Source organism: Idiotropiscis lumnitzeri, chromosome 9, assembly GCF_059441095.1.
Source record: "Idiotropiscis lumnitzeri isolate Australia: NSW breed Sydney's pygmy pipehorse chromosome 9, RoL_Ilum_1.0, whole genome shotgun sequence".
NCBI classification, from domain to species: domain Eukaryota; kingdom Metazoa; phylum Chordata; class Actinopteri; order Syngnathiformes; family Syngnathidae; genus Idiotropiscis; species Idiotropiscis lumnitzeri.
In genome coordinates, this window is record NC_142399.1 from 5,717,754 (window position 1) to 5,741,502 (window position 23,749).

The 23,749-nt window shown below is 39.8% G+C and overlaps 1 protein-coding gene and 1 long non-coding RNA gene across 4 annotated transcripts in view; one reads left to right on the forward strand and one right to left on the reverse strand.

Moving 5' to 3' along the window:
- The window catches only part of LOC148329967 (uncharacterized), a 42,363-nt gene extending 40,664 nt beyond the window's left edge, over window positions 1-1,699 (reverse strand). For 2 of the 3 annotated variants that reach the window (XR_015845087.1, XR_015845086.1), the window contains exons 1-2: window positions 1,514-1,699; window positions 302-385 (exon numbers count right to left, since the gene is read on the reverse strand). This is a non-coding gene — a long non-coding RNA (uncharacterized LOC148329967). The remainder of the gene's footprint in view (window positions 1-301; window positions 386-1,513) is intronic. The other variant, XR_015845088.1, reaches the window with a different exon arrangement.
- Window positions 911-4,211, forward strand: mtx2 (metaxin 2). Its single transcript, XM_088304938.1, has 10 exons — window positions 911-1,101; window positions 1,949-1,996; window positions 2,124-2,170; window positions 2,240-2,312; window positions 2,401-2,477; window positions 2,625-2,717; window positions 2,864-2,902; window positions 2,977-3,102; window positions 3,188-3,264; window positions 3,710-4,211. The coding sequence occupies exons 1-10, from the start codon at window positions 1,062-1,064 to the stop codon at window positions 3,867-3,869; spliced, it is 780 nt and encodes a 259-aa protein (XP_088161064.1). The 5' UTR covers window positions 911-1,061; the 3' UTR covers window positions 3,870-4,211.
- The last annotated feature ends 19,538 nt before the right edge of the window (window positions 4,212-23,749 follow it).

Genomic DNA, 23,749 nt, shown 5'->3' on the forward strand with positions numbered 1-23,749 from the left:
ATCGCTTCTGGTGGTGGTTGGTGGGAAACGAGTTACTTTAATTGGAGGCTTCCGTTGGAGACAAATGGGCAGGAAAAGTCACAAGAGATTTATCAAATAAGCACCGCGCACTGCACACTGACTGAGAACATTTGGGACAGATGGATCCAAAATGTGACTTAGGTAAACAGTCTGGGAACTTGCACACGGATCCAATTATCTCAATAGAGTTCAACCAGTTTAATAGCAGGAGAAGTCGACATCGCATACATTATGCATCATCATTTACACGCTAAACCTGAGCAGATAAAACAAATAGTACCTTGTTCTTTTTGCCCTTCTTGAAACGTTCCGTACGTTCAGTCTGTGTTGGAACAATGCCGCCCCCATGTGGTTCATTCTTAAACTGCAACGTAAAAGAATAACGGCAGTCAGGACGTCACTTTCGTCAGACAAAATCGTACATGAGCAACACTATGCTTGCACAAAGTCACAGTAGGAAATTGTTAAGCCTTAAGACCAATGGATAAATACATCGTTTGTATGAACGTTATCTTTTATGCCACAGATTTTTTTTTTTTTACAATTTACAATTATTACAGCAAGTAATCTTTAGTAATCGGACTATTTCTGAAAATTTCTTAGTGTGGCCCAAGTTTCAGAACAAAAGAACCACTTTGACACAGCATGTCCAAACTAAAAGATAAGCAGAGCTGCAGTGTTAAGACAGACCAGTCTATGCTAAGTATGAACGAGCATTCGTTTCTGATAACATTTTGAATTTTTTTTTGTGTTTCTTAAGACCCTTCTTAAAAATATCTATTTATATAATTTATAAAGTCAAGCTGCCTAGCTTTAATGCACGAAAGAGGAAAGACAAACGAATGCATTTGACATTTTCAGGCAACAAGCTGGAAAAATATTCGCGTCAAATGTTCCCCATCGGACTGAGAATTGCGACGGACCAGTCGGTGACTGTAAAGCTTTGCCCTCAAACTCCCATGCAGCAGAATTGACCTCAGCTTTGTATTAACTTAAAACGTTACCACAAAGATATAAAAAGGGAGGGATTCGGAACAAATATGTCTCTTGCAGCGGACGCCTTTGTATCGCAAATGGCAGGTAAAGTGTTGCATCTTTTGGCGTCAGTGCATGATGACTTTCGCTAGGCAGCTAGCTCCTGAACACCATTACTAACAGAGGTGTCAAAGCAAATTAAAGGTTGATCGTAAAATAATATTTCGTCGTTGAAGACTAGCAGTATATGTGAGGTTTTTTTTTTAAACCCAGTGTATGATCGTAAATAGACGCTGTCAGTGTCCCGCAATGCGAATGAAACATTTACGCTATTAGCAAGATTTGTACGCGTTTTGCAACAAGTGCACGGTTTGACGTAAATGCCAATTTGAGAATTTAACCACGAAACCTGGTTTTCGGTGGAATATTCTCAACTAAAACACCTGCCTGTTTCTTTGGTACGCGCTTCCCAAAATTTATTAAGATTTAAACCAGATCATGTAGTTGTTTTACATACCTTTGTGTCATTGCTCCCAGTTTTTTAATCTTCGCTGGCATTCCTCTACTCAGTCCACCTGGAAACACGTCTTTGGCCGCCATTTTGCGGGGAAACTTGTAACTTCCGACCAGAGTGAAAGCGAACCTTTTCAAAATTATACATATTGTTTTAAAAAAAGGTACAAATATACTCTAGTGGTGTAGTAATAGTCTTGAAATGTTACCCTGTCAAAAATATCCCGGTTTTAATTATTTTTTAAATAGTTGGCATGAATGGGCACTGACCCCTTCATTAGGTACACCTGCAAATACTAGGCAACTAAATAGCTTGATTCGAAGTTCTCTCTTTATCAAGATGTCAATATTTGCACTGTGAGAAAGGCTTTGCTTAAGCAATGTTTATCATGATCTTAGCCAGTAAAATCTGAATCTTTTGTGCTTATGACTTGGACAGCTGCTGAGCCTTGGCCTGAGAGTGCAACCTTGTACCAGCCGTTGAAGGGTGAGTGAATTATTTTTCCACGTATAAACCGAATCATTGAGAGCTTCTTCTCTGTGCGTATTTAGTATTTCGCTGTAGGAATGAAAACATAAAAAAAAAATAACGATATACATTTTGACTTGTGCAGAGGATCAGATTCTGCTGTCCGAATGCGCGTCATCCCTCGCTGTGCAGGTAAAAATGGTCTTTATGGAGCTTTGTCTTTGTCCTCATTGGTCGCCAAATGAAGTGTCTCCTGTGCAGGCCTACCTGCGGATGTGTGGTCTGCCCGTGCAGGTGGTCTGCAAAGCCAATGCAGAGTACATGTCGCCTTCTGGTGCGTTAATGAACAAGTGGAGTATTGTCAATGTTTTACGTTTGAATGGCAAATGTAGTCAAAAGTGCTTTTATGGTTCTTTCTTTAGGCAAGATTCCCTTCATTCATGTGGGAAACCAGGTGGTGTCGGAACTGGGCCCAATAGTGCAGTTCACCAAAGCAAAGGTAAATGAGCATTACACAAAGAGCCCCCCCCCCTACCCACCCCAACGGGTCTTAAAAATTTTATTATTTGCACATGAACGGTTTAATTCACTTTAAACGTCAAGTGTAAAAATAAAATGTATTTTTGGATCTTTCGTGTTACTTCAGGGTCACTCTCTGAGCGAGGGCTTGGACGACATTCAGAGGGCTGAAATGAAAGCATACATGGAACTGGTCAACAACATGCTGCTGACAGCTGAGGTACTGTACACGCACACGCACGCACACACATGCATGGACGCAGTCTGGCACACCCGAGGATTTTTCCTCTTAAATCGTGGTCATCTCTAAGCGTGTTTGCGCACATTTTTTTCTTCGGTGAAGTATTTATGTACCGTCTTCTTCAGCTGTACATCCAGTGGTGTGACGACAACACAGCTGCTGAGGTGAGTCCTCTCTTCTCCTCGAGCCTCTCCAAAGTCACATCTGCCCCTACCTGACACGTCTTTGTGGGGTTTAGATCACTCGTCCCAGGTACAGCAGCCCCTACTCGTGGCCCCTTAGCACTCTGCTGGCTTACCAGAAGCAGTGGGAGGTGCGGCGGAAGATGAACGCCATCGGCTGGGGAGGGAAAAATCTGGAGCAGGTTAGCGATTAGCTTCGATTATTATCGTGGCAGTCCGCGTAACGTGTTTAGCGGAGCGGCCACGTTTTCTTTTTTTTGGTTTCAGGTGTACGAGGACGTTAGCCAGTGCTGCCAGGCTCTCTCGCAGCGCCTCGGAACGCAGCCCTTCTTCTTTAATAAACAGTACGTACTGTCGCCTGTGAAACGGAATTTTGAGTTGAGTGAACCCCTGGCTAGTAGTGGTTCGCTATTCACAAATTTATCTATTATTTTTTTTCCCCCTTTAGATCCTAACCTCAATTTTTGATTAATACATGTTAAATGTATGTGTACAATTGTTAATTTGTAGGTTTTTTTTTTTTTCACAATAAATTATCTGACCAATTATTTAATGAGATAAATGAATAAAAATACCAAAAGCAATTTGAGTTTTACAGATTTTAAGGAAAACTGTAAAAATAAATACATTAAATATTTTATAGGACATCTGAAGAAGACAATTAACGTAACATACAGTATGTGTGCTTATCCCACCCTCGCCCTACTGTTAAACTGTCTTTAGCACCACCCTGTGGCAGAAGACTGTAATTACTCAGATTTGTCTTGTTCTCAAAATGTCTTGCTTCAGGCCGAACGAGCTGGACGCGTTGGTGTTCGGTCACCTGTTCACCATCCTGACCACCCGACTGACCAGTACTGAGCTGGCCGAGCGCGTGCGGAGCTACGGGAACCTGATGTCCTTCTGTAGGCGCATCGAGCAGACCTACTTTGAGGACAGGACCTCGTGAAGCGAAGGGGCAGCTCCCCGGCACCCACACGACCAAACCAAACCGCTTGACATATGTTCGTACATCACACGAGAAGCCGGTAAACTGACCATTCACATACCTTTATTGCCGTTTTTGCTTCTTCTTGGATATCCAGAAAAAAAAACAACTGCTGGTCCCTAAAGGATTCCAAAAGACTTATTTATTATTAGTAGCACTTGTTGTTTTTCCAATATCCCAGAGTGAGAAGTGTCTCCTCCTTCCTCTGGATAAGAAAACATTTGCATGAATATAATGATGAAGAGATGTTTTCTTTGTGTGAATGCAAAATGACTGTAAAATAAAAGTGATTGTATTAAAGGAGATCTATGCATTTTTATTTGTATTATGTAAATTAGCCCAATTGTAACATCACAACGCAGCAAAATTCTGATGTCTTGCTCACAGTTATAAAAAAAAAAAAGAAGTGTCTTATGTGCTACTAGACTGATGCTGTCAAGAAATTTGTCACCTCTGTCTGTCCTTCTGTCTCGCTGGCTTCCTCTCAGGTCAAATCCTGACCCTTGAACTTCCCGGTGCTGAAGCAGCCTGAGCGATGGCCCTGCCAGGTTTAGAGGTCATCTGCGAGGTAGCAGACGCACAGAGCAGAAAGAAAAATAAACACAAGCGACAGAGAAGAAATGAACTTGTCATCGATGACAAGCTTCCACTCCGTTGATTTGGAAAGGCTCACACTTATATCAGGTCCTACATGTGACATTATCCATAAATGAAAGAGGTTGAACCAGCAGGACTCTTCCGAGAGGCGGCCACTAATCTAAATTTAAGAAATCAGCAGGGAGGGCTGTTCTTAGTCAGGGAGGTGACCAAGAACCCCCAGTCATTTTGTCAGAGATCTTTTGTGGAGTGAGGAGAACCTTCCAGAAGCACAACCATCGCTGCCACTCTCAATCAGGCCTGAATGGTATGTCCCGACGGAATCTACTCCTTTGTAAAAGTCACATGGCAACATACCTAGAGCTTGCCAAAAAGCACCAGATGGAGTCTCAGACCATGAGAAAGCAGGTCTGATGAGACAAATTATGAGCAAAGCTTGTGGCATCTGATTCAAAAAAGACTTGAGGCTGTAATTACGTCCACTGGTTTGTCAGCAACATATTGAGTAGAGGCTGTGAATTCTTTTTTTAAATACATTTGCAAATCATTTTTAAAAAAAGCACCACGTTGTCATTAAATTTTTGGGATGATATTGAAGAAATGAAGAAAGCGTTTGCCGATGCTGCGTATACGTGAAATGTAGTTGTGAAATGTAGTTGTAATGACAATGTTTTTCCGCATGAGGGCAGCACAAGACAAGAACAGGCTTCTGGTGCCGCTTGGAAAAAATAGCATCGAAGTGGATAACAAGACATCAATTAATTAGAGACTGGAGGAAAAATTAACTCACACTCTGTACTGTACTTAAGTATTGATACTTTTGTAAACCTTACAGCACTGATTCAGCTATTTTATTCAAGAAGAAGGAAAAGTAGTTACGTAGTAAAGGGCACAGAACACGAAGCTGACAACATCAAATCATGCTCTTAAATGTCTCAAAGTATTTGTACTTACTTACTCTAAGCAACAATTAAAGAACAAAAAACATACATCTGTTTTTCGCACACTAGCTTCTTAACGTTCACAACATAAAATGTGAAAATTGCCACCCCCTTGAGAATCATATTAATAGCTTGGTTATCATTACAACACTGGCACGTGTGCAGTTGCTGATTATCACTTTCCTGATGTGAGGAGCTTCATGATGCAACACAAGGCAAACACACGCGCACACACACACACTGAGGAATTATATGTAAGGCGTGGAGGTGTAATATTAAAGCAACACGAGTGTCTATTTTCACATTCCTGCCGCGCTTGATCCGACTTGACGTGGAACACATGTAAACAAGCATTCGCCTTCCTGGGTTCAGTCTTCGGGGACATGCAAATGATTGAAGAAGCGAGTGGAACTCAGCGTAGAGCCAAATACTTGGAAAAACGTCAGAAATACGAGTGAGAATGAAGGCCGCGACATTAAGTGGGCCGACGAAAGGTCTCAACGAGGACGCGAGTGAAGAAAATGACTTCACACAAGATGAGGTGGCTGCAGGCTAATTAGTATCGCACGTCTTCATTAACACACCAGACCCGATATTGACTCAAATGGAGAATACGCGGCAATCTCCTAAACAAGAGTAAAAAATGTGAGATGATGAATACATCAAATTTTCAGTTTTAATTTCTAGAGCAGCCCGTTGAGGCAGAAATCAGTTGGTCGCTGTAGAAATTGAAACAGCAAACAAAATATAAAATAAATGATGATGAACCAAAATCAATATCACGCGTCTTCAATACATAGACAGGGATGGGAACAAGTAGGAGTAGAAACACTCGTTTGATGCCGAGATGGGTTGCTGTAACAAATGAAAGAGCAAATCCAAACTCTATCTTTACGTTTTCATTCCTGAAGATTGGGTCTGAATTCTTTATGTGCTGATCTGAAATGGATGTATAGACAGAAGGACAAGTGGATGTTCAAAAACACAAGCGATCCAATCGATGTTCAAAAACACAAGCAAAGCAATCGGGGGAAAGAGAGTTGGCAGGGAGTGAGTATTGGCTTTGCTTTTGTTTGCTGCCAAAACTGGTTTCTGTAAAATAAATAATGAGAATTGCAAGGGAATCATTTTGCATTCACTTTCACATGCTGTAATTCCTAAAGCGGCCTCTTGAGGCAGCCAGAGAGTTGGGTCTGAATTCGCTGCACCTGAACGTTGCCAAGTCGTGAGATGGCTAAACTTGCCAGTCATATGGAATTTGAGCAATATTGCTTAAGTTATGCTGTAAATTTGATTTCTCTTGAGAAATGAGAAAGAAACTTTGATTTCTGAAGCAGCCCGTTTAGTCAGCATGATAGTGAGTTGTGTATACATTGGCCCCACGCTCGCTCAGATAGATGCTAGACATAAATCACTCCGAATCTAAGCGAACTGGAGCTTATGTTCTCAAGTTTTGTCTTGAGTCAGAGGAGGGAGCAACCAGCAGGAGGCCAAACCGATTCAGGCCCATCTAGTTTTATGCCTACACGGGGTAGTAGTTTAATAAAAAAAAAAATTAACCCACACAAATAAGAAAATAACATGGAATGAAAAGATGACCAGTCACTTTGTTTTGCTGTGCAGTTAATTTCTGAAGCAGCCCGTTTATCAGCAAACTAGTCGAGTGTGAATTGATTGCGCCCTCCGTGTGGGTGTTGCCGACTTGTGAGAAGAATAGATGATAGATATGAATCACGCGGAATTGGATCGAACTTGCCCCAAAAAAGAGACAGCATCCAGAAACGTCAAACTAATTCAGACCCGTCTAATTTGTTGCACGAGTGGCTTGCTGCTACAACTGAAACGGTAAAGATGATGAAAATAGAAACAATTCAAAGTGAAACTTTCTTGATCCGCCTGTTTAGTCAGGTATCTAGTCGGGTCTGAATTCACGGCGTTCACCCACACTGTTACCAATCTAATCGTGCTTATGTGTATGTGCTCACTCTCAAAGCACCAGGAAGTATTTTTTTTTTTCAGTCTGGAGGGGAGATGTACTGTAGATTTGAGTGGAAAAAGAGATTAGCTGTGTGAGGATAATCCTTTCCCACTCTCTCTCTCTCACACACACACACACACACACGCACACACACACAACATTTATACCCATCTAGTCAATCACATCCGTCTTCACAGTTGACGTTGATAAACAAAAAATCTTTACCGCAGCGGTGCCTCAATGGGAAAACTGCGTCAGGCTTAAATCTTTCAAGGTTATTCTGCCAATTTGTTCTGAGCAACTCATTTTGTATCCATTTGCTGCATTGAGTGCGGGCTAATAGCGACGAAGCACTGATTCTGAATATGACTTCAACAGTTTGTGACACGGGTTTCACATTTGGGTGCAGATGCAGCAAATCATCATTTTTTTGGGGTGTTACAGTCCACTTGCACTGGGGCAGTGAAGGTAAAAGCTAGTAAGTGCACAGTACCATCACCTACAGGAACTACATATTTGTCATGTGGAGTTTAATCAGAGTAAAATATGCTGTTGTGAAATGTGTAATTCAGACCCAATAGGTTTGTTGCCTAAATGGGTTGCTGTAATGCTGGGAAAATGTCGAAAAGAAACAAATAACGTGTGAAAAGAGAACTGCTCGTCCTTTCTCCGTGTTTGAACGTGAGGCTTGGCTTTCCATTCCTTTAATTTAAAATGTAACTAATTTTCTGCCTAGATGGGTTTTTGTAAAAAACAAACAAAAACATCAGAAATGATATCAATCACTTTTCCCAAAGCTCTCCTCAAACTCAAGGATTTCTGCTTCTTAAAGCCACATCCTTATCTTTTTTGCTGACTAAATAGGTTGCGGCATAAGTGTTGCTGTAGATTAAAGACAAAAATTATATGAACAATAAAATAACCACTTTACACAAATATGCTCTTAAAATAGAACTTTCCGGTTTTTAAAGCAAAGCCAAATCCTTAATGACGTTGCTGGCAAAAGGGAAACATCAAAGAAACAAAAACATGATTGAACATGAACAAGACGCCCACTCGACCCATCACTGGCCTTGAATCTGAAACATTCACGTCACCAAATCCAAACCTTGGATACTTTACCGCCTAAACAGGTTGCTGTAAAATAATAATAATAATAAAAAAAAAAGAAATAAGATGAATAAAAAGAGAACCGCTTGACCCCTTAATGGTCTGGAACTTGAGACTTTCAGGTCCTTACAGCCCAGCCAAACCCTTAAATAATTTTGCTGCCAAAATGGGTTGCGGGAAAAATAAAGACATATAGTACATAAGGTAGAAAAAGAGAACCACTTGACCCATGGATGTCCTTGAACTTGAGACCCTCCACTCCATAAAGTCAAGCACTTAACTACATTCCCGCCTAAACGGGTTGCTGTAAAAATCCAAATCAAAAAGCAACATAAATAATCAAAATATAAAGAGCCCGATTAACGCGACGCAATGCGCATCGTTATTGAGCTCTTAATGGTTTCCTAATGTAACTTTAGCTTCCCGATGACAGGCGTCATGTTAGCATGGCCTCTTCAACCCGACCAGTCCGCCGAGTCGGGCGTGTAAACCGAGCGGTCCCAATGAAAGAGAGCTTATGCGGCAAAGTGGATTAAGGCGCATTAGAGGTTTTTTTCACTCTGACTTCACTGTGAAAACACGGCCGAGCCGAGATGATCTCAGCGTCGACATTCTGTACAAGAACTTTTATTGATCTTGAAGGATATACAAGACCAGACGGGTCAGATAACACGCAAGTGATCACACCTATTGATCGTTATTGGGCCAGGAAGTGGATTTGGTAACCTCGAGGTGGCCCCCACACGTTTCATGAAATTCATTTTGGGATTCAAATGCGTTGTAAGGAAGTTATATTTTATTCAGTTATAATTGGCTTATTTAGATTTTTTTTGTTAGTTAGTTAACAAAGTTATGGTACAGCATTGTTTTGAAAATACGGCCCAGGGGCCACATGCTGCCCATTAAACGTTTTAATCCGGCCCGCCAAACTTGAACATGTGACACTGGGGAACATGCTTTTTTTCCCGCTGTACTACAATAAAGTGTAATTGCACATAGACTCCACTAGTTGGCAGTAGCGCTTTCATAGCCTATTATGCGCAGCGAGAATTAACGCTTCGGTGTAGGTTTGTTTGGCGAGCGAAAATGCTATAATTTATAGTTGAGGCGGAGAGTGGGTTATGGTGGGGGGGGGGCGGGATTTTGTGTTTTTGGACTTTTTTTTGCTACGTTACATAAAATCGCAAATAAGCAAGTTTTCCGCAAAAAACTGAGGATTGGTTCAAAACAAAATGAGAGAATCTGCGAATCTCCATATGCTGAATCACGACCGAGAGGGGTCCGCTGAACTGAAAGAGTCTTTTTTTTTTAAACACAAATATCTCTACTTTTACTTAAGTACAGAGCGTGAGTACTTTTGCCACCTCAGTTTCACACAACAACGTTTGAAGAAAGCAACACAGAATTGCAGCTGGCTTGAGAAAGTCCAGTTTGTTTTCACACTGGCCTCTCGTGTTTTGAGAGCGGAGGGAAAGGTTTCAATCAGATGATGTGAAAATGTGAAAAAGCGCACGTTGAACATGTTAGCCATACTTGTTTAGCTGTAATCTGAGGTGTGTTTCATTTCCTGGACCTGTCACTCTCACACGTATGACCTCACTCTTGACGTGTGCATGTGTGTGGCCTCAAAGACCGCAATCACACACGCAACATGCGCCGTGAAATTTAATGATCATGTGAAACATCAAGAATGTGTGTGTGTGCGTGCGTGCGTGTGTGCGTGTGTGTGGATAGACTAAACACAGCGCGGTTTTACTGATTAAAGCAGGGGTGGGCAGGTTTTTTTTTTTTTAAATGGACAGATGAGTGAATTTGTAGATGACAGATAAAGACTTCTATATCCGTCAATGGCAGTGAATGAGTTAAATGTTTGATTAACTTTTCGATCAGTTCATATAAGTGGTCAGTGGGTGGGATTAATAATAAACAGACTTGACCATACTTGACCCCCTCATGAATTAAAGAATGGAAAACAAGACTTACTAACATTTGACCTGCCGCTGCTCGGTTGTACTTGAGCACTTCGCTTTTAACAAAGCTAAATGGAACGTGGCCGTAAGACTAACAAGCAACCTTTTCTTTGATGTTTTTGCAAAAGACCCGTCATACATTTTAATTCTTTATTTGTTCCCCCCCCCCATCAACAAGATCACAAGGATTGTCTAACTTGGACTTTCCATGCACACGCAAGCTATAATTCACCATTAATGAGCTGGACACACAAGGAAGAGGACGCTTCCATCCATTGTGTGTCTGTGGAATGTGTGTTTTTTTTTTTTGTAACACAGCTGCAACAACAATGAGTGTGTGTATGGATGCATGTGCATATGTGGGTCCGCGTAATGTGTTTCTCATGTTTATATTGAAACAGCCGGGTCCACAAAATGAAACACAATCTGTTCCACGACTCCGGTTGACTTCCAAGTTGCTCTAATTTCGATGTTTCTTATTGGAAAGCATGAAAATTAAGGTTCCAGGTTCAATCGATTATATAAAGGAATTTTTATATTGAAAAAAAATTATAGTTTGACAACAATATCAATTTGAAACAAAATTTTGTTGAGTTTAAGAAAACTGGGATTGTAGCTAAAAAAATGTTACATAATAGAGACTAAAGATCAGTCATGAATTCCGCACCCAAAAATGTGTTAAAACCTGACTCAACAAAAATTTTAAATGATTTTATTTTATTTATTTATTTTTTTAAAATATTTTTACTTTTTTTCCCCAGTTTGTTTGTTTTCTGTTATTGTTGTTGTCATGTGTATAATGCGTGAAAAAGCAATAAAAATATTTAAAAAAATAATAATAATAATAATTGAAAATTAGTATCAATAACTTGTGTGACAGCAACCAAAGGGTTAAAACGTCAACTTTTAGGAATTTGCATGCGCACAACATAGGCACACACAAGCATAGACAAGAACGTGGGCCGCTAAATGATGCTAACCACGTAGATCCTCTTAATGATGCAATTGAAGATTAATGAGGGTTATTTATAGTCAATTAATCCATATTGAGTGGGACTGAAGAGTTTTGTGTTAATCACACAACGTGGCCCGCGGATGCTAAAATAATTAAAGAAAACAAAAAGAAAAAAACGTGTGTGGGCATGTGTGTAACGGATCACAACTTTTTCCTCCTCTACCTCAGCCAGGAACTCAGTTCAGTGAGCATCAAAGGATGAACTGCTGATCAACTCATTCACTTCCTTTTAGTTTCTCCTTCATTCCATCACCAGCTTCCTATTTTCTCACAAATACAAAATAAAAAATATATCAGCTATGAACGATTTCAACCTAAATCGCCACGACAACACGGATCTCAAAAGTACACATGAACCGTTGACAGTTCGTTTTAATTTGGGGATTTTGAATGACATGCAGGACAAATGTTAAAATGTTAGGAGTGCTGTCGACATTTCCACAGGGACGTTTAAAAAATAATAAAAAAATCTAGTAATTGCTAATCTTGTGATTTGGGAATCTAGGCTTCCAATCGGCCAATTTACACAGGATTTTTGACTATTTTGATATTTTACCCGTAATGAGACCCGAAGCAAGCTTATGCTCAAATACACCAAAAGAGAAATACATTGTCAATCAATCGACTTTCATCACATTAGAGTCAAATAATAATTAAATAATTTATTGGCATTCAACCTCTGTGTTGTAACATTCAAACTGAATTTATTTCTTATTGTAAGGCTTTCAGCAGCAACAGATTCTTAAAAAATAAAAAAATTTAAAAAAAGAAAGAAAAAGGCTTTAGTGCTCTGGCAGCACTTTGTTGTAATCCTTCTGGACTTCAGTGTTGCCTCTTAACAATCAACTTTGTGTGTGCGTTATTGTTGTTGTTGTGTAGCTTTCAGGCTTGTGAGGGCTGGACGTACACGATATAGTCTTCCGAAATCCACCATTGAGAGTGGGCAAGACAATCAGTGGCAGAGAGAGAGAGAGAGAGAGAGAGAGAGAGAGGGATTTCCCATCTCGCAGGATCTGACCCGAGCTTTTAATAACAAGCTTAGAGCCCTCACCACACCGCCCCCCATCAGCCCAAAACACACACACACACACACACAGACACACACAAATTCACATTGTGCATCGCCCATTCATATTGATGTATATGATTGTCATGATGGTGCAAATGGGTTAGGGTTTTGTTTTTTTGTTTTTTTTGAGGGGGGGGGGGACATGTTGATCTTACGAGGGTGAGCATTTAGAAGGAAATCTGATTTTTGTTTTTATTTGATTTTTTTAAGGTTGGGTTTTAAAAAAAAACAACAACTATGTTCATTGATTTTATTTGTCTTTGGTGTTAGAGGTTAGGTATGAACAACAACAAAAAAAATGCTTGTTAATTTCAATGGAATTTGGAATTAGTAGTCAGGAAAAAATATTTGAGGGGTTACATTTTTATTAGGGGTTAGGGATTAAAAAAAAAATATTTTATTGGTCTTCGGGGTTTGGTTTGGGGAAAAAACATACTAATTAAGAATTTATTAGAAGTTTTAGGGTAATAATATTGTTATACAGTATTTACTTATATGATTGACGTTCAAGGTATTTTGGAACAAAGGCAACATTTGAACCCCATCAAGACAAATGCGCAGACACACTTAAGAGAAGTCTTTGATGTTTTTGAAGTTGCGTTTATGCTTGAACATTCGAAATTCCTGATGGCCCTGAATGCAACACTATTGCTGTTAACCTAAAACCCAGATCTAATACCACACCTTTTCTTGTTATTGATATTGAGACAATCAGAACATTTGTTCTAACTTTTACTTTTGGAATTTTGACATCTGCTCAGACGCACCCTTAAGTCGTTATGAGGAGGAAGAACTTACTGGAACATTTCCAAAACTTCTTGCGGGACCACCCACACAAATCCCATCTTGAAATCTTATTTTGAAACACTAACACAGGCTCAGAATCTCTGGACTTGAAACCCTAATTTGAAACGCTAACCCTTTAAAGCCCAATTCAAAATCTTACAAACGCTAATTTGAAACCAAATCCCTTATTCAAAACCTCACCCCAGTCTTGATCCCTTAATTTGAAATACTAAACCCCTCTTGAAATCTTAAAACACTTTTAAAACCCTAATTTGAACCACCTATCTTTGTTTGATCCCCAAATCCAATTTTTAAACACTAGCTCCAGATTGAAACCCTAATTTTAAACCAAAGTCGTGGTTTGAAACCCCCCTTACCATGTCTTGAAACACTGAAAACCCTAATCATGTGAAACTATCACCCAGACTTGAAACCTTAATTCAAAGAAAATGTCTATTGTGCATGATTATCGCTTCTCCATAGGCGTGCCTCAAAGCTCACTGCTAAGTACCTTCTCTTTTAGGTCACAGCTGTATTTTAACTTAGTTATATTCATATTTTACAATATTCACTACCTACCTACCTATCTGTTTATCTATCTATCATCTATTGCCGTAGTCACTACGTATTGTCAAGGCTGCACTCATGCAAAGCTTTTGTAAAGCATTAACATGAGTACACAGAGAGGATTTGGTGAACGTGGAGGGAGAGAAAGAGGATTTGGGACTTGTTGAAATGTCAAAAAGAGGCTTGAAAGCACTTTGGCAGAAACTTTAAAAATAAGAGAAGAGCCTCCTTGCCCCACATCAACTCACATAAGCTAGTTGCCGTCCTGTCTCGGTCATCATGCAGCAGTCTAGTCGTGCTTTCACAGGAGATGATTTAGAAGTGACAGCTAAATATTCGAGCAAAACAATTGTCTGGGAACCCTAATTTGAAACAATAAAAATTGAAAATTGGAATCTCAATTTCAAAGCCCTAATTTCAACTCTTAACCTGAGTCTTAAAAAACTGAACTGAAACCCCATCCACTGTTTGAAACACGAATTTCAAACCTTAACCCAGGCTTGAAACACCGTACCTAAAATGTTCTTGCCCTCAAGGAAATCCGAGGTTATGAGTTGGTCTGTTTAAGCGTGTGTGTGTGTGTGTGTGTGCGCGAGTGTGTGTGTGTTGCTACTGTTTGAATGACAGGAAGCGTGGTGTGACTCAGGTCAGTAGCACAGCTGCCAAACGTTTTACCGCTAGCCAGGCCATTTTTCTTTTTTTCAATATCCCCCTCATCACAATGTGGCTCTCATGTTTTGGTTTGTTTTTCATCCCTGAGGTCAGCGGAGGTCATTCTGTGATTCATGAGAGCAGACACACCAGGTGACTCATTACAATGGATTACAGGTGAGAAGCTGTCCTGTCCTGTCATGTCCTGTTCTGACCCCGACTGACCGTTGCAAACAGGCTGACGCGGAAGATGCCGCTGACATGCAAGACACAACATGACTGACCGCAAACTCAAAATCTAATGCTTTTCTTGTCTGCCACTGACCATAACAATGGCGTGAAACACTAAAATTGGTTTTAAACCCTAACCCTAATTTGAAACCCTACACCCTAAAAAAGGATTGGTCAGATTAACCAAAAAAATGGTTAAAATTGACCAATCTAGTTGGTAGTTATGTGTCCGACTGATCTTTTGGTTAAAACAACCAATCGAGAATTGATAGCGTTTTTAACCAATGTTTATTGGTTGTAGGTTCCAACCAATACACGTCAGTCCTTTTGACCAAGATATTGGTTAATTTGTGCACAAGCAACCAATATAAATTGGTTGGACTGGAACCATCTATATTGGTTCATAATGACTATTTTAATTGGTTAAAATGGTACCATTATTGATTGGTACTGCAGGCTTGGAATTTAACACTGGTATCTGGAATAAAATAATGAGCAAGGTTAAAGCACCAATGCAGTTTAGTTTAATTTAAAAAAAACAATACACTATATATTACAATGCATACATAATACAATACATTACAGTATACAAAATATTTAGTAAATAGCATTTGGAACAGTTAATGCAGTGATAACAAAACACAAGTTACAATTGCCAGTCCTTCCCTATGGAATGAGCTTCCATTAAATGCTAGGTGAGCCCCCTTTCTGTCCACTTTTAAAACACATTTCAAGACAAATTTGTATTCTTTAGTTTTTGACTCGACATGCGACTGTCGTTGTTCTTCTGGTATCTATTGTATGTGTTCATATCTTTTAATTTGTGTGCTAATTTCACACAAATTAATATTACACCATATCAAAAGCACTTTTTTTTTTACAGCTCCAGCTGTTGAAAAATGCGCTATATAAATAAAGCTGTATTGTATTTTGTTTTGATAATTAGTTCTTGAGTCCTTGGAGTTAAGACATCAGAGGGTGTGGCAATGACATACACACGCACCTCTGAAGAAACATCCACACATCAGCAGCTTCTGTTGGGTATTCCACATCATATCCAATTTTGACAAGAGAGTCCAACTGGTAAACTAGTCGTCATAAAAGGACGTAGAAAATATTTGCTGCCAGGACTGTGGTCCCAGAGGCAACCACTTGGGCTGGCATGTGACCCCTCTCTTCGCACATTCCTCCATCCATTCCCTTTGACAGGCAAGGGGGTCTGTTCCAGGCTGGAATGAGAATGGAAAAATACAGTTTATTGTACAGACGGTTATTTTAGTGAATGAAAACTAACAAAATAACAAACAATAATTGAAAAAACATTTCGTTACCTCGGTCAGCATTTAACAAATGTTTGCAACATGAACTTTACTTCTGGAATGTGTGCATGCATGCATCTTGGTAACACAAATAGACCTCATTGTCATTGTTAAAATGTGAAACCTGAAAGATTTCTTTATGGCACTTAAAACAAATGTAAACCATGCTTCACACCAACTCTATACATGTACTGTCCAAAATTAATGCCACACCTTCAGAAAGTATTGTAGTTTTTGGATGAACTTGGCCCGTGGAACCACTTTGGGAAACATGTCTTTCACCAGATCATCAGTAAGACATGAAAAACTCTCCTTGTCAATTTCTTCCTCTGAAAAAGAACAAAACTAATATATTATCACACAGTCCTTATACATGACATTATGCTTTTGATACTATACCTTTTTAATGGAGATTCAAGCATCACACACCAAGCACTAATACCTAGAAATAAACAAATGTATTATTTTCTCGGCAGTGCATATACACTGCAAACTTATATCATTCAGTGTTTCCCCCAGGTTTACTGGTTTGGAAGAGAGGGGAATGCTTGAACACAAATCAGCGCAGGTTATCTTATGAAGCAGGTGTCAGTCCTCCTCCAAAACAAGCAGCTTGAACACGTCGACATTGCCAATATGCTAAGTTAATGTTGTGGGCTTCAACGTTGTTGATAACCACACGCACTTCTAATACATTGATATCGCGGGTGTACTAGCTTTATTTGAATACAATTTCTTGGCAGTATACGACCCTAGCCTTATATGTTTTATTTCCTGACCGTTCTCACGAAAGTAAAAATTGCTCAGTTGACGAAAAACATTGGAAAAGCCATTACCGTCGTTTAATGGCGGGCGTTTTCACATTTTCAAAACCAGCGCAGCAAACATTCTCCGAAGGGCTAGCATGAGAGTGACAACAAAGACTTACCGTGAGAATACAATTACATTTCAGGGACTCGCCGTTACAGGTTGTGTTCAGGACTAGGCATGTAATACCGTGCGGATGTTAACAGTTACTCTTCTTTCTACACTGACACCCCCCCCCCCCGACGCCATATACAGCAAGTAACAGCCCGAAGCCTGCTTTCGCCGCTCCCGCCTTCCGTCTTCTTCACTTCCTTTTGTGCAAACGACATGAAACAGCGCCAGCTTCCAATGGTGGCCAAACACATTTCTAACATTTTACCCATGCAAACACTATTGTGGAAAGCGATTCAAATACTGGTTAACATTTGGGACATTTGAAATAAGGGTTTTGACTGCTCAGATGTAATTAATTTCAAGTGCTATACATACGTAAATTAAACAGTATTAAACACTTGTCTGATGTTTATCTCGGAGCGCATGCCATTTAGAGAGCCCCGCGAATACAAGCTGAAGTACAAGCATTAAAAACAGTCTCCATACTTACCCTTGAATCTTTCCACGTAGTTTTCTAATCCCCACTCCTGTAGCGTCTCGATCCAAAAGTCAAAATGGAAGTTTGCGATGAGCGACAACGTGGTTTGTGAAATGCAACGCCAGACTATTTATGTCTAAATTAATGACATAAATGGTACCAATATTTCTTGTTGATTCATAGAGATAATATAATTGAAATTAACATAAATAAATTGTAAATTAATATATACTCGTTCAGTAGGTCTATAGCTGACGCACACTACACACTATGTAGCAAAACAGTTGGGCTAGTGAAGTGTCCTTTCTGTAACCAAATTCATTGGTTGTTTGGATAACCAATGTATTTGGTATTCTTATAAACAACCGGATTGGTCATTGACCGCCCAATCTATTGGTTAATCTAACCAAAATAAGCTTAACCAAATAGATTGGTAGTTTTTTTAACCAATCCTTTTTTAGAGTGTACTTGTCAACTTTCATCCATCAGTCATTTTTGAACATGTCGTGTTTTTGGTGTGTGTTTTTTTTTTTTTTTAATTATCATTCTGGTCTTTCCAAACAAAGCCTTCTGGCACACGTATTTTCTTGTATTTGAGCTTTTAAGCGAGCACACAAACAAAATGCTGCCACTCCCAGGCTGGAGGACACTTGCAGGAAGTCAGAGCTTGTTGCTATGGAGACGAGAGGAAGCTCTGGCGGGACCTGATTTGGGTTTGGCCAGATAAGACCAAGCGAAGTCTCCCACATTGTTTGTTTATACACCGCATTATCTTTGTCAGCACATTCACCGATTCAAACCTTGTTAGTGTCGCATAATGGGAAAAATCCACAAAAAACGTCGTTAATAGGCAGTGCTCGAGAGTAACTAAGTACAAATACTTTATTGGACTAAAGTCCATTGAGTATTTACTTTTCGGACTTTAATAACAAATATACGCATTTTCTACTCCTTGCTTTGTTTAGGAGGAAGCGAGAGAAGCAAGATATTCTATTCATTTATTTTGTCAGCAACAAAAATTATTTTGGGTCCTAAAATCCACCAGTTTTGGGCATTCAGATATTCAAAATTGTGACTCAAATAACAAACTTTATGATGACCAGAGTCAATATTACCAAAAAAGACGTGATTGATGATTTGATTTAACATACTGTGGTGTAAAAGTTGACTCTGAAACCTTGATTAAAGATTAATCATCCACTTTTCAATTTCAGACAAGCAACTTGATATATTTTGAAAAGAATTGTTATTTAATAAAGACAACTATTATGAGAATATTCCCGACCCTAAAGTGGTTCTAAATGATTTCCAGCACATCCAGAACGGGAGCAAATCCTTATAAGGGAATGATTGGAGTCTAGTTTCCTTGACGTTATCGTTGTTGTGTGACTCTTGGAGATGTTTGAGTTGGTCTGTCAGTTTCCGTTAGTACGCAACAATGAGGTGAGCTCATTTGGTTCAAAGGAAAACTTCCTCTAAGATGTGACGCGAGGCCGTCTTGAAGATGACAAAGACTTTGAATGTCTTAGTGTGGCTCGAAGGCTTTTTTTGTATTATTCTCTATCATTAGTTGGTTGCGCTGTGATTTTTATCAGATGGTAGGGATTCGTTGTTGCGCGATTCATTCCAACTGATTTGCTGAGGATTTTTTTTTATTAAATATAATAGAGTCTATAAACACTGCATTTTTCATTTTTTTTATTAGGTATTATTCTATTTAATCAGCTGTATCGAATTAAATTTTATTTTTTGTTGAAAAAAACTAGTATTTAATTTGTACTTTTTTTTTTTTTTTTTTTTGCATTTGTCTGCCCGAATATAATCAAGAACGAGAATGAACGCAAACCGATCAATTAAGCAAACAAAATCAAGTCTAAAAAGATATAAAATTTGTTTTATTATTTAATTCATTTTTTGCAGCATTTCAGTTTAAAATCTGAATATATTTGTGATTAATGTAGTAACCATTATCCTTACTTCTTATTGACTAACATACACTTTTATACATTATAAATAAACACACACATATACATATATATAAGAAAACCATATTTTTAGATATTTAAAAACAGAATGATAAAAAAAAAAACGTCTTTAGCCCAATGTGCGAGGAAATAATATTTTCTAAATCCTCCCCTGTTTTGCCATCGTGCCGCCGCATGTTAGCAAGTGCTAAACAGTGAATGTTTGCACACGTCTGCATGTTTAGCAGGGAGAGCAGAGATTGGCCTTTCATGATGAAATCCTGCCGCAATTTGACGTCGGAGTGGAGCTGGAAGGGAGGTGGGAGGGAGGGGGGGGGGGGCGTTAGGTGTGAAAGCGGGCAGGGATAGCAGGGAAAGTGATAAGGCAAAATGGCGGAAAACAAAACAAGATGGGGCGAGGGGAGTGAGAGAGGACATGAAAGTGATATGTGTGTGTGTGTGTGTGTGTGTTCTTTTTCTACTGATTGTGTACGTGTGCGTAATTACACTCTGCGCGGCGTGTACAGCTGCCATTGCTGGCATCCTTGCACCGACAAACCCTTCGAGGAGGCCGCTTGGATCACCTTCAGGCCATTAAAACAAGAGGAGGTTGAGGGGGGTTCGAGTTTGGCAAGCGGTAAGGGGACGTTGCATCATCAGTGAGGAGTGGGGGGGCGGAAAAGTGTTTAACCTTGATGCTCCGTGTGGCGCAGCTGCACGGACGAGCCTCAAAGAAAACCTCCAGTGAGCTGACCTTGACTTTATTTTTTTTTTGTGTTAACATTTCGACATGCATGTATTCATGTATGTATTTCGGCAGGACTGGGCACATTTTTAATTTAGGCACTCGGGGCGGGGTAAGTGGATTGCATTGCTTTCAGTTAGAAGGTCCTGGGTGGAAATCAACACGTGACTTCATTTAAATAAAAGCAATATAATCAAAGCCACACAGACTGCCACAGCACTTAATCTCACTCGGGTCGCGGCAGAGCTGATTTGGGCGACAGGTACGCCTTGAACTGGCCTCTGTCAATCCCCCGAACAAATTTAGGGCGATAGGACACTTTCACATGCGTCTTGGGTAGAAAAATGAAAATTCTTGTTTTTTTTTTTTCCTTTGAAAAGCAACCTGCAGTGTTCACTTCCACAACGGCGCAAACGTCAATTTGGAACAAGCGCACAATTTGCGCTTGACCTGCGCTGGGCATGAAACTAGGGCCCACACTGGTAATATTTATCTCTTTATTCACTTCCATGCGCACATTATGGTAATATCTGTCTGTCCATTCAAGTCCGCACAGCGCAAACATGAGCTTCCATTCAGATTTGCTTGTCAATTGATGTTCACGCAAGACACTGATTAACAAACTTCATGTATGTCGTAACATCAAGCGGCTACATGACCCTGCATGCTTACATGAAACCTTCTTGTCTACGAGAACAATAGTGTGAATAAGTTGAAAGAACGGTCGCCAAGTTCCCCCTGAAGACGCCTGAGGAGCAGGAGGCAGCCAGGAGAAAAAAAAGTGTGTGGCACATGTTTATTTGGCGCGCTCTGCCTCGGGCTCACTCTCTGTTTGCTGCGTGCCTTCATTTCAATTCAGTCATTGGAGAAGATAAAGCCGCCATTTCGCTCTTTTTTTTGCTCAATGACGAGCTCGTCTTTTCTCACCTTGTTTGCAGAGCCGGGCGACCAATCAGAGGGGAACGCTTTGACGCCGTTGGCATTTTAATAGTCTTTTGCTACATCGTGCGCTGCTTTTTTATTGCCTCATTTTAGCCGGGCTGGCGCGTGTCAAAGTGAAACAATAACATGTATTTTTTTACCACAATCAATTAAAAACGGAATCACGGGGAACGCCCGCTATATAGCACAGATTTTTAAAACATCGTTTTTAAATGGGAAGTCAACACCCCAAAAAAAATCTTAAAAAAATATCTTCCACCTGTTTTTGTGCATCTCAGGGAGCGGCCATTTTGCCAGTTGCTGTCAACTGAAAATGACGTCACAGTTGCTCAGGGCTTAGCATCAGAAAACAGGTGAGCCGAGATTGATCGCTATCTGAGCCCTGAGCTACTTTGATGTCATTTTCAGTTGGCAGAAAGTTAACAAAATGTGTCAGATCTCGGAGGGTTGATACTGTAATTACCGTAAAATATGCGCTAATTTCCGTTAGCCCATCCATGGTGTTTTGCATTATATGTTAGCATTAAGCTAGTGGACTAAATAATAATAATAATAAATAAATAATACCAATAATATACAATGTTTAATTCTCTACATTTTTATGCTGTTAGCCGAATCCACAGGAATACAATTCAGAAAATAATAAAAATAAAACACAAGGAAAACAGTTGCTGGTTGCCATAACCTGGATTACCGAGAATCTACACGGACAGAAATAAAGAAAAAAATTGGCAAGCACGTTGCTGTTTTTTATGAATATTCTGACACTGTTTAATTCGGCTAAAAGGTGTTGCTGGTCCATGTGTGTTGCAGTTGCAATTCTTTGAAGCATCTACAGTATGCTGATTTCATTCGCCCATCTATGGCATTTGACATTACTCGTTAGTCTTAATGGACCTGTTTGATAAAATTATTATTTTTTTATGAAGGCATTTTGATGTTTAAAAATATGCTGAATAATTCTCTTTTGTTTTAAAGTAACTTCAACTTGGGGTGGGTGAAAATTTGCATTATTTGGAAGAACTGCATTTTTTTTTTCTTGAGAGTGATGTGCCGCGATAGTCTCCCGTTTCCAGAACAAGCACTAAAAAAAAATACTTGTAAGTGTGTCAAAAATGGAAAACAAACCATCTCTGCCCACCCAACTCAGAATGTTGGACCCAAAACAAAATGCATTTTTTTGAATCATCTGATTCAAACATGTTGATAGAATCAGTGAATTCCCAAACATAAACAATGCCAATCAGGACAAGCATGCTGCGTGAAGGAGTGGAAAAGCTGCCTCCAATCAGCAAGGCTGCCAAAAACAACCCACTTGTACCACACACACACACACACGCACACCCCCACACGCACCCCCCAACGCACACGCACACACACGGAGAGTTTTTGCATTCACCAAATCAAGTCCAAAAACAATAGTTTGTTTTCTCGGGAGAACCGCTGATTGCCGTCTGTGATCTTTGCTCTTGTTCAAACATACAAACTGCGAGGAAAAGATGTAAAAAGTGATACTTTGGGGGATGGGGTGGCTGAAGACCCCCAGACATTTTGACCATGCAGGAATTTCCTTTTCCTCTTTAGTCGCTGCAGCTGAATAAATGGAGGAAAATTGACAAAAAGTGTATTTTTGATGCCAGTGGACGGTCTAAAATGCAATTCAAATAATAATTTTTCTATCTTAACAGTGACTGATCATGGTCCAAAAGGTCTGAATTTGGTGGTAAGACTAAAAACCGATGACAGACGATCTTTGGTGGTCAGGTCTTTGAGGGTCTGACTGGCACTCCCAAATCTTTAAATAGTCCCAACGATACCAGGTGGTTGCTGCTATGTATGCCCAAATGTGACGTACAAGATTTTCCCAAGGATTGAACACATTTTTTCAACTGGCGTTCCGCAGGGAAATGTTTGAGGTCCATTCGTTTTCCGTCAGAATTTAGAATTACTTAATATATATCCAAATATAAAAAGTGTAGATCAGTGACATGGCACATTTTTGGTCGAGTTCCCCAGGAGGACGTTTGAGATCTGTTCATTTTCTATACAAATGAACAAAGCTCACAGTTTTCTTCACTTTCTGCTCGTGGGATGTGTCCCAATACTTCCGTCCGTGCAGCGCACATTAAAAATCCGATTCGAAAGCTTTCTATTAGCTTCATTAGCCGCATGAAAGCAGCCAATCCCACTGTAAATGTCACGAAAGAGACGCGAGTAGAGATGACAGACTAATAAATGATAAACAAGTGTTCGCCTGACCTAGTGTGTGCGTGTCTTTGTTTGTGTGTGTAGACGTGCGTGTGTGTGTGTGTGCCTTCGACTTGTCAGCCGCTTGCTGACGAGAACGAGGAGCGACACGAGTGTTTAAAGCGCAAATATTTTCAAAGCCCGCGTTGCTCGTCAAGGATGTTGTCGGGGAGGAGACGCGCTGCATTATTTAGCGGCCGTCGCAGACAAACACATTTTGGACTCCATTCTATACTATTTCATACACACAGAGTCAATCTTTACCGGATATCCTTATAACAGTCAAAATTATAAAGTCCTCTGACTTTCT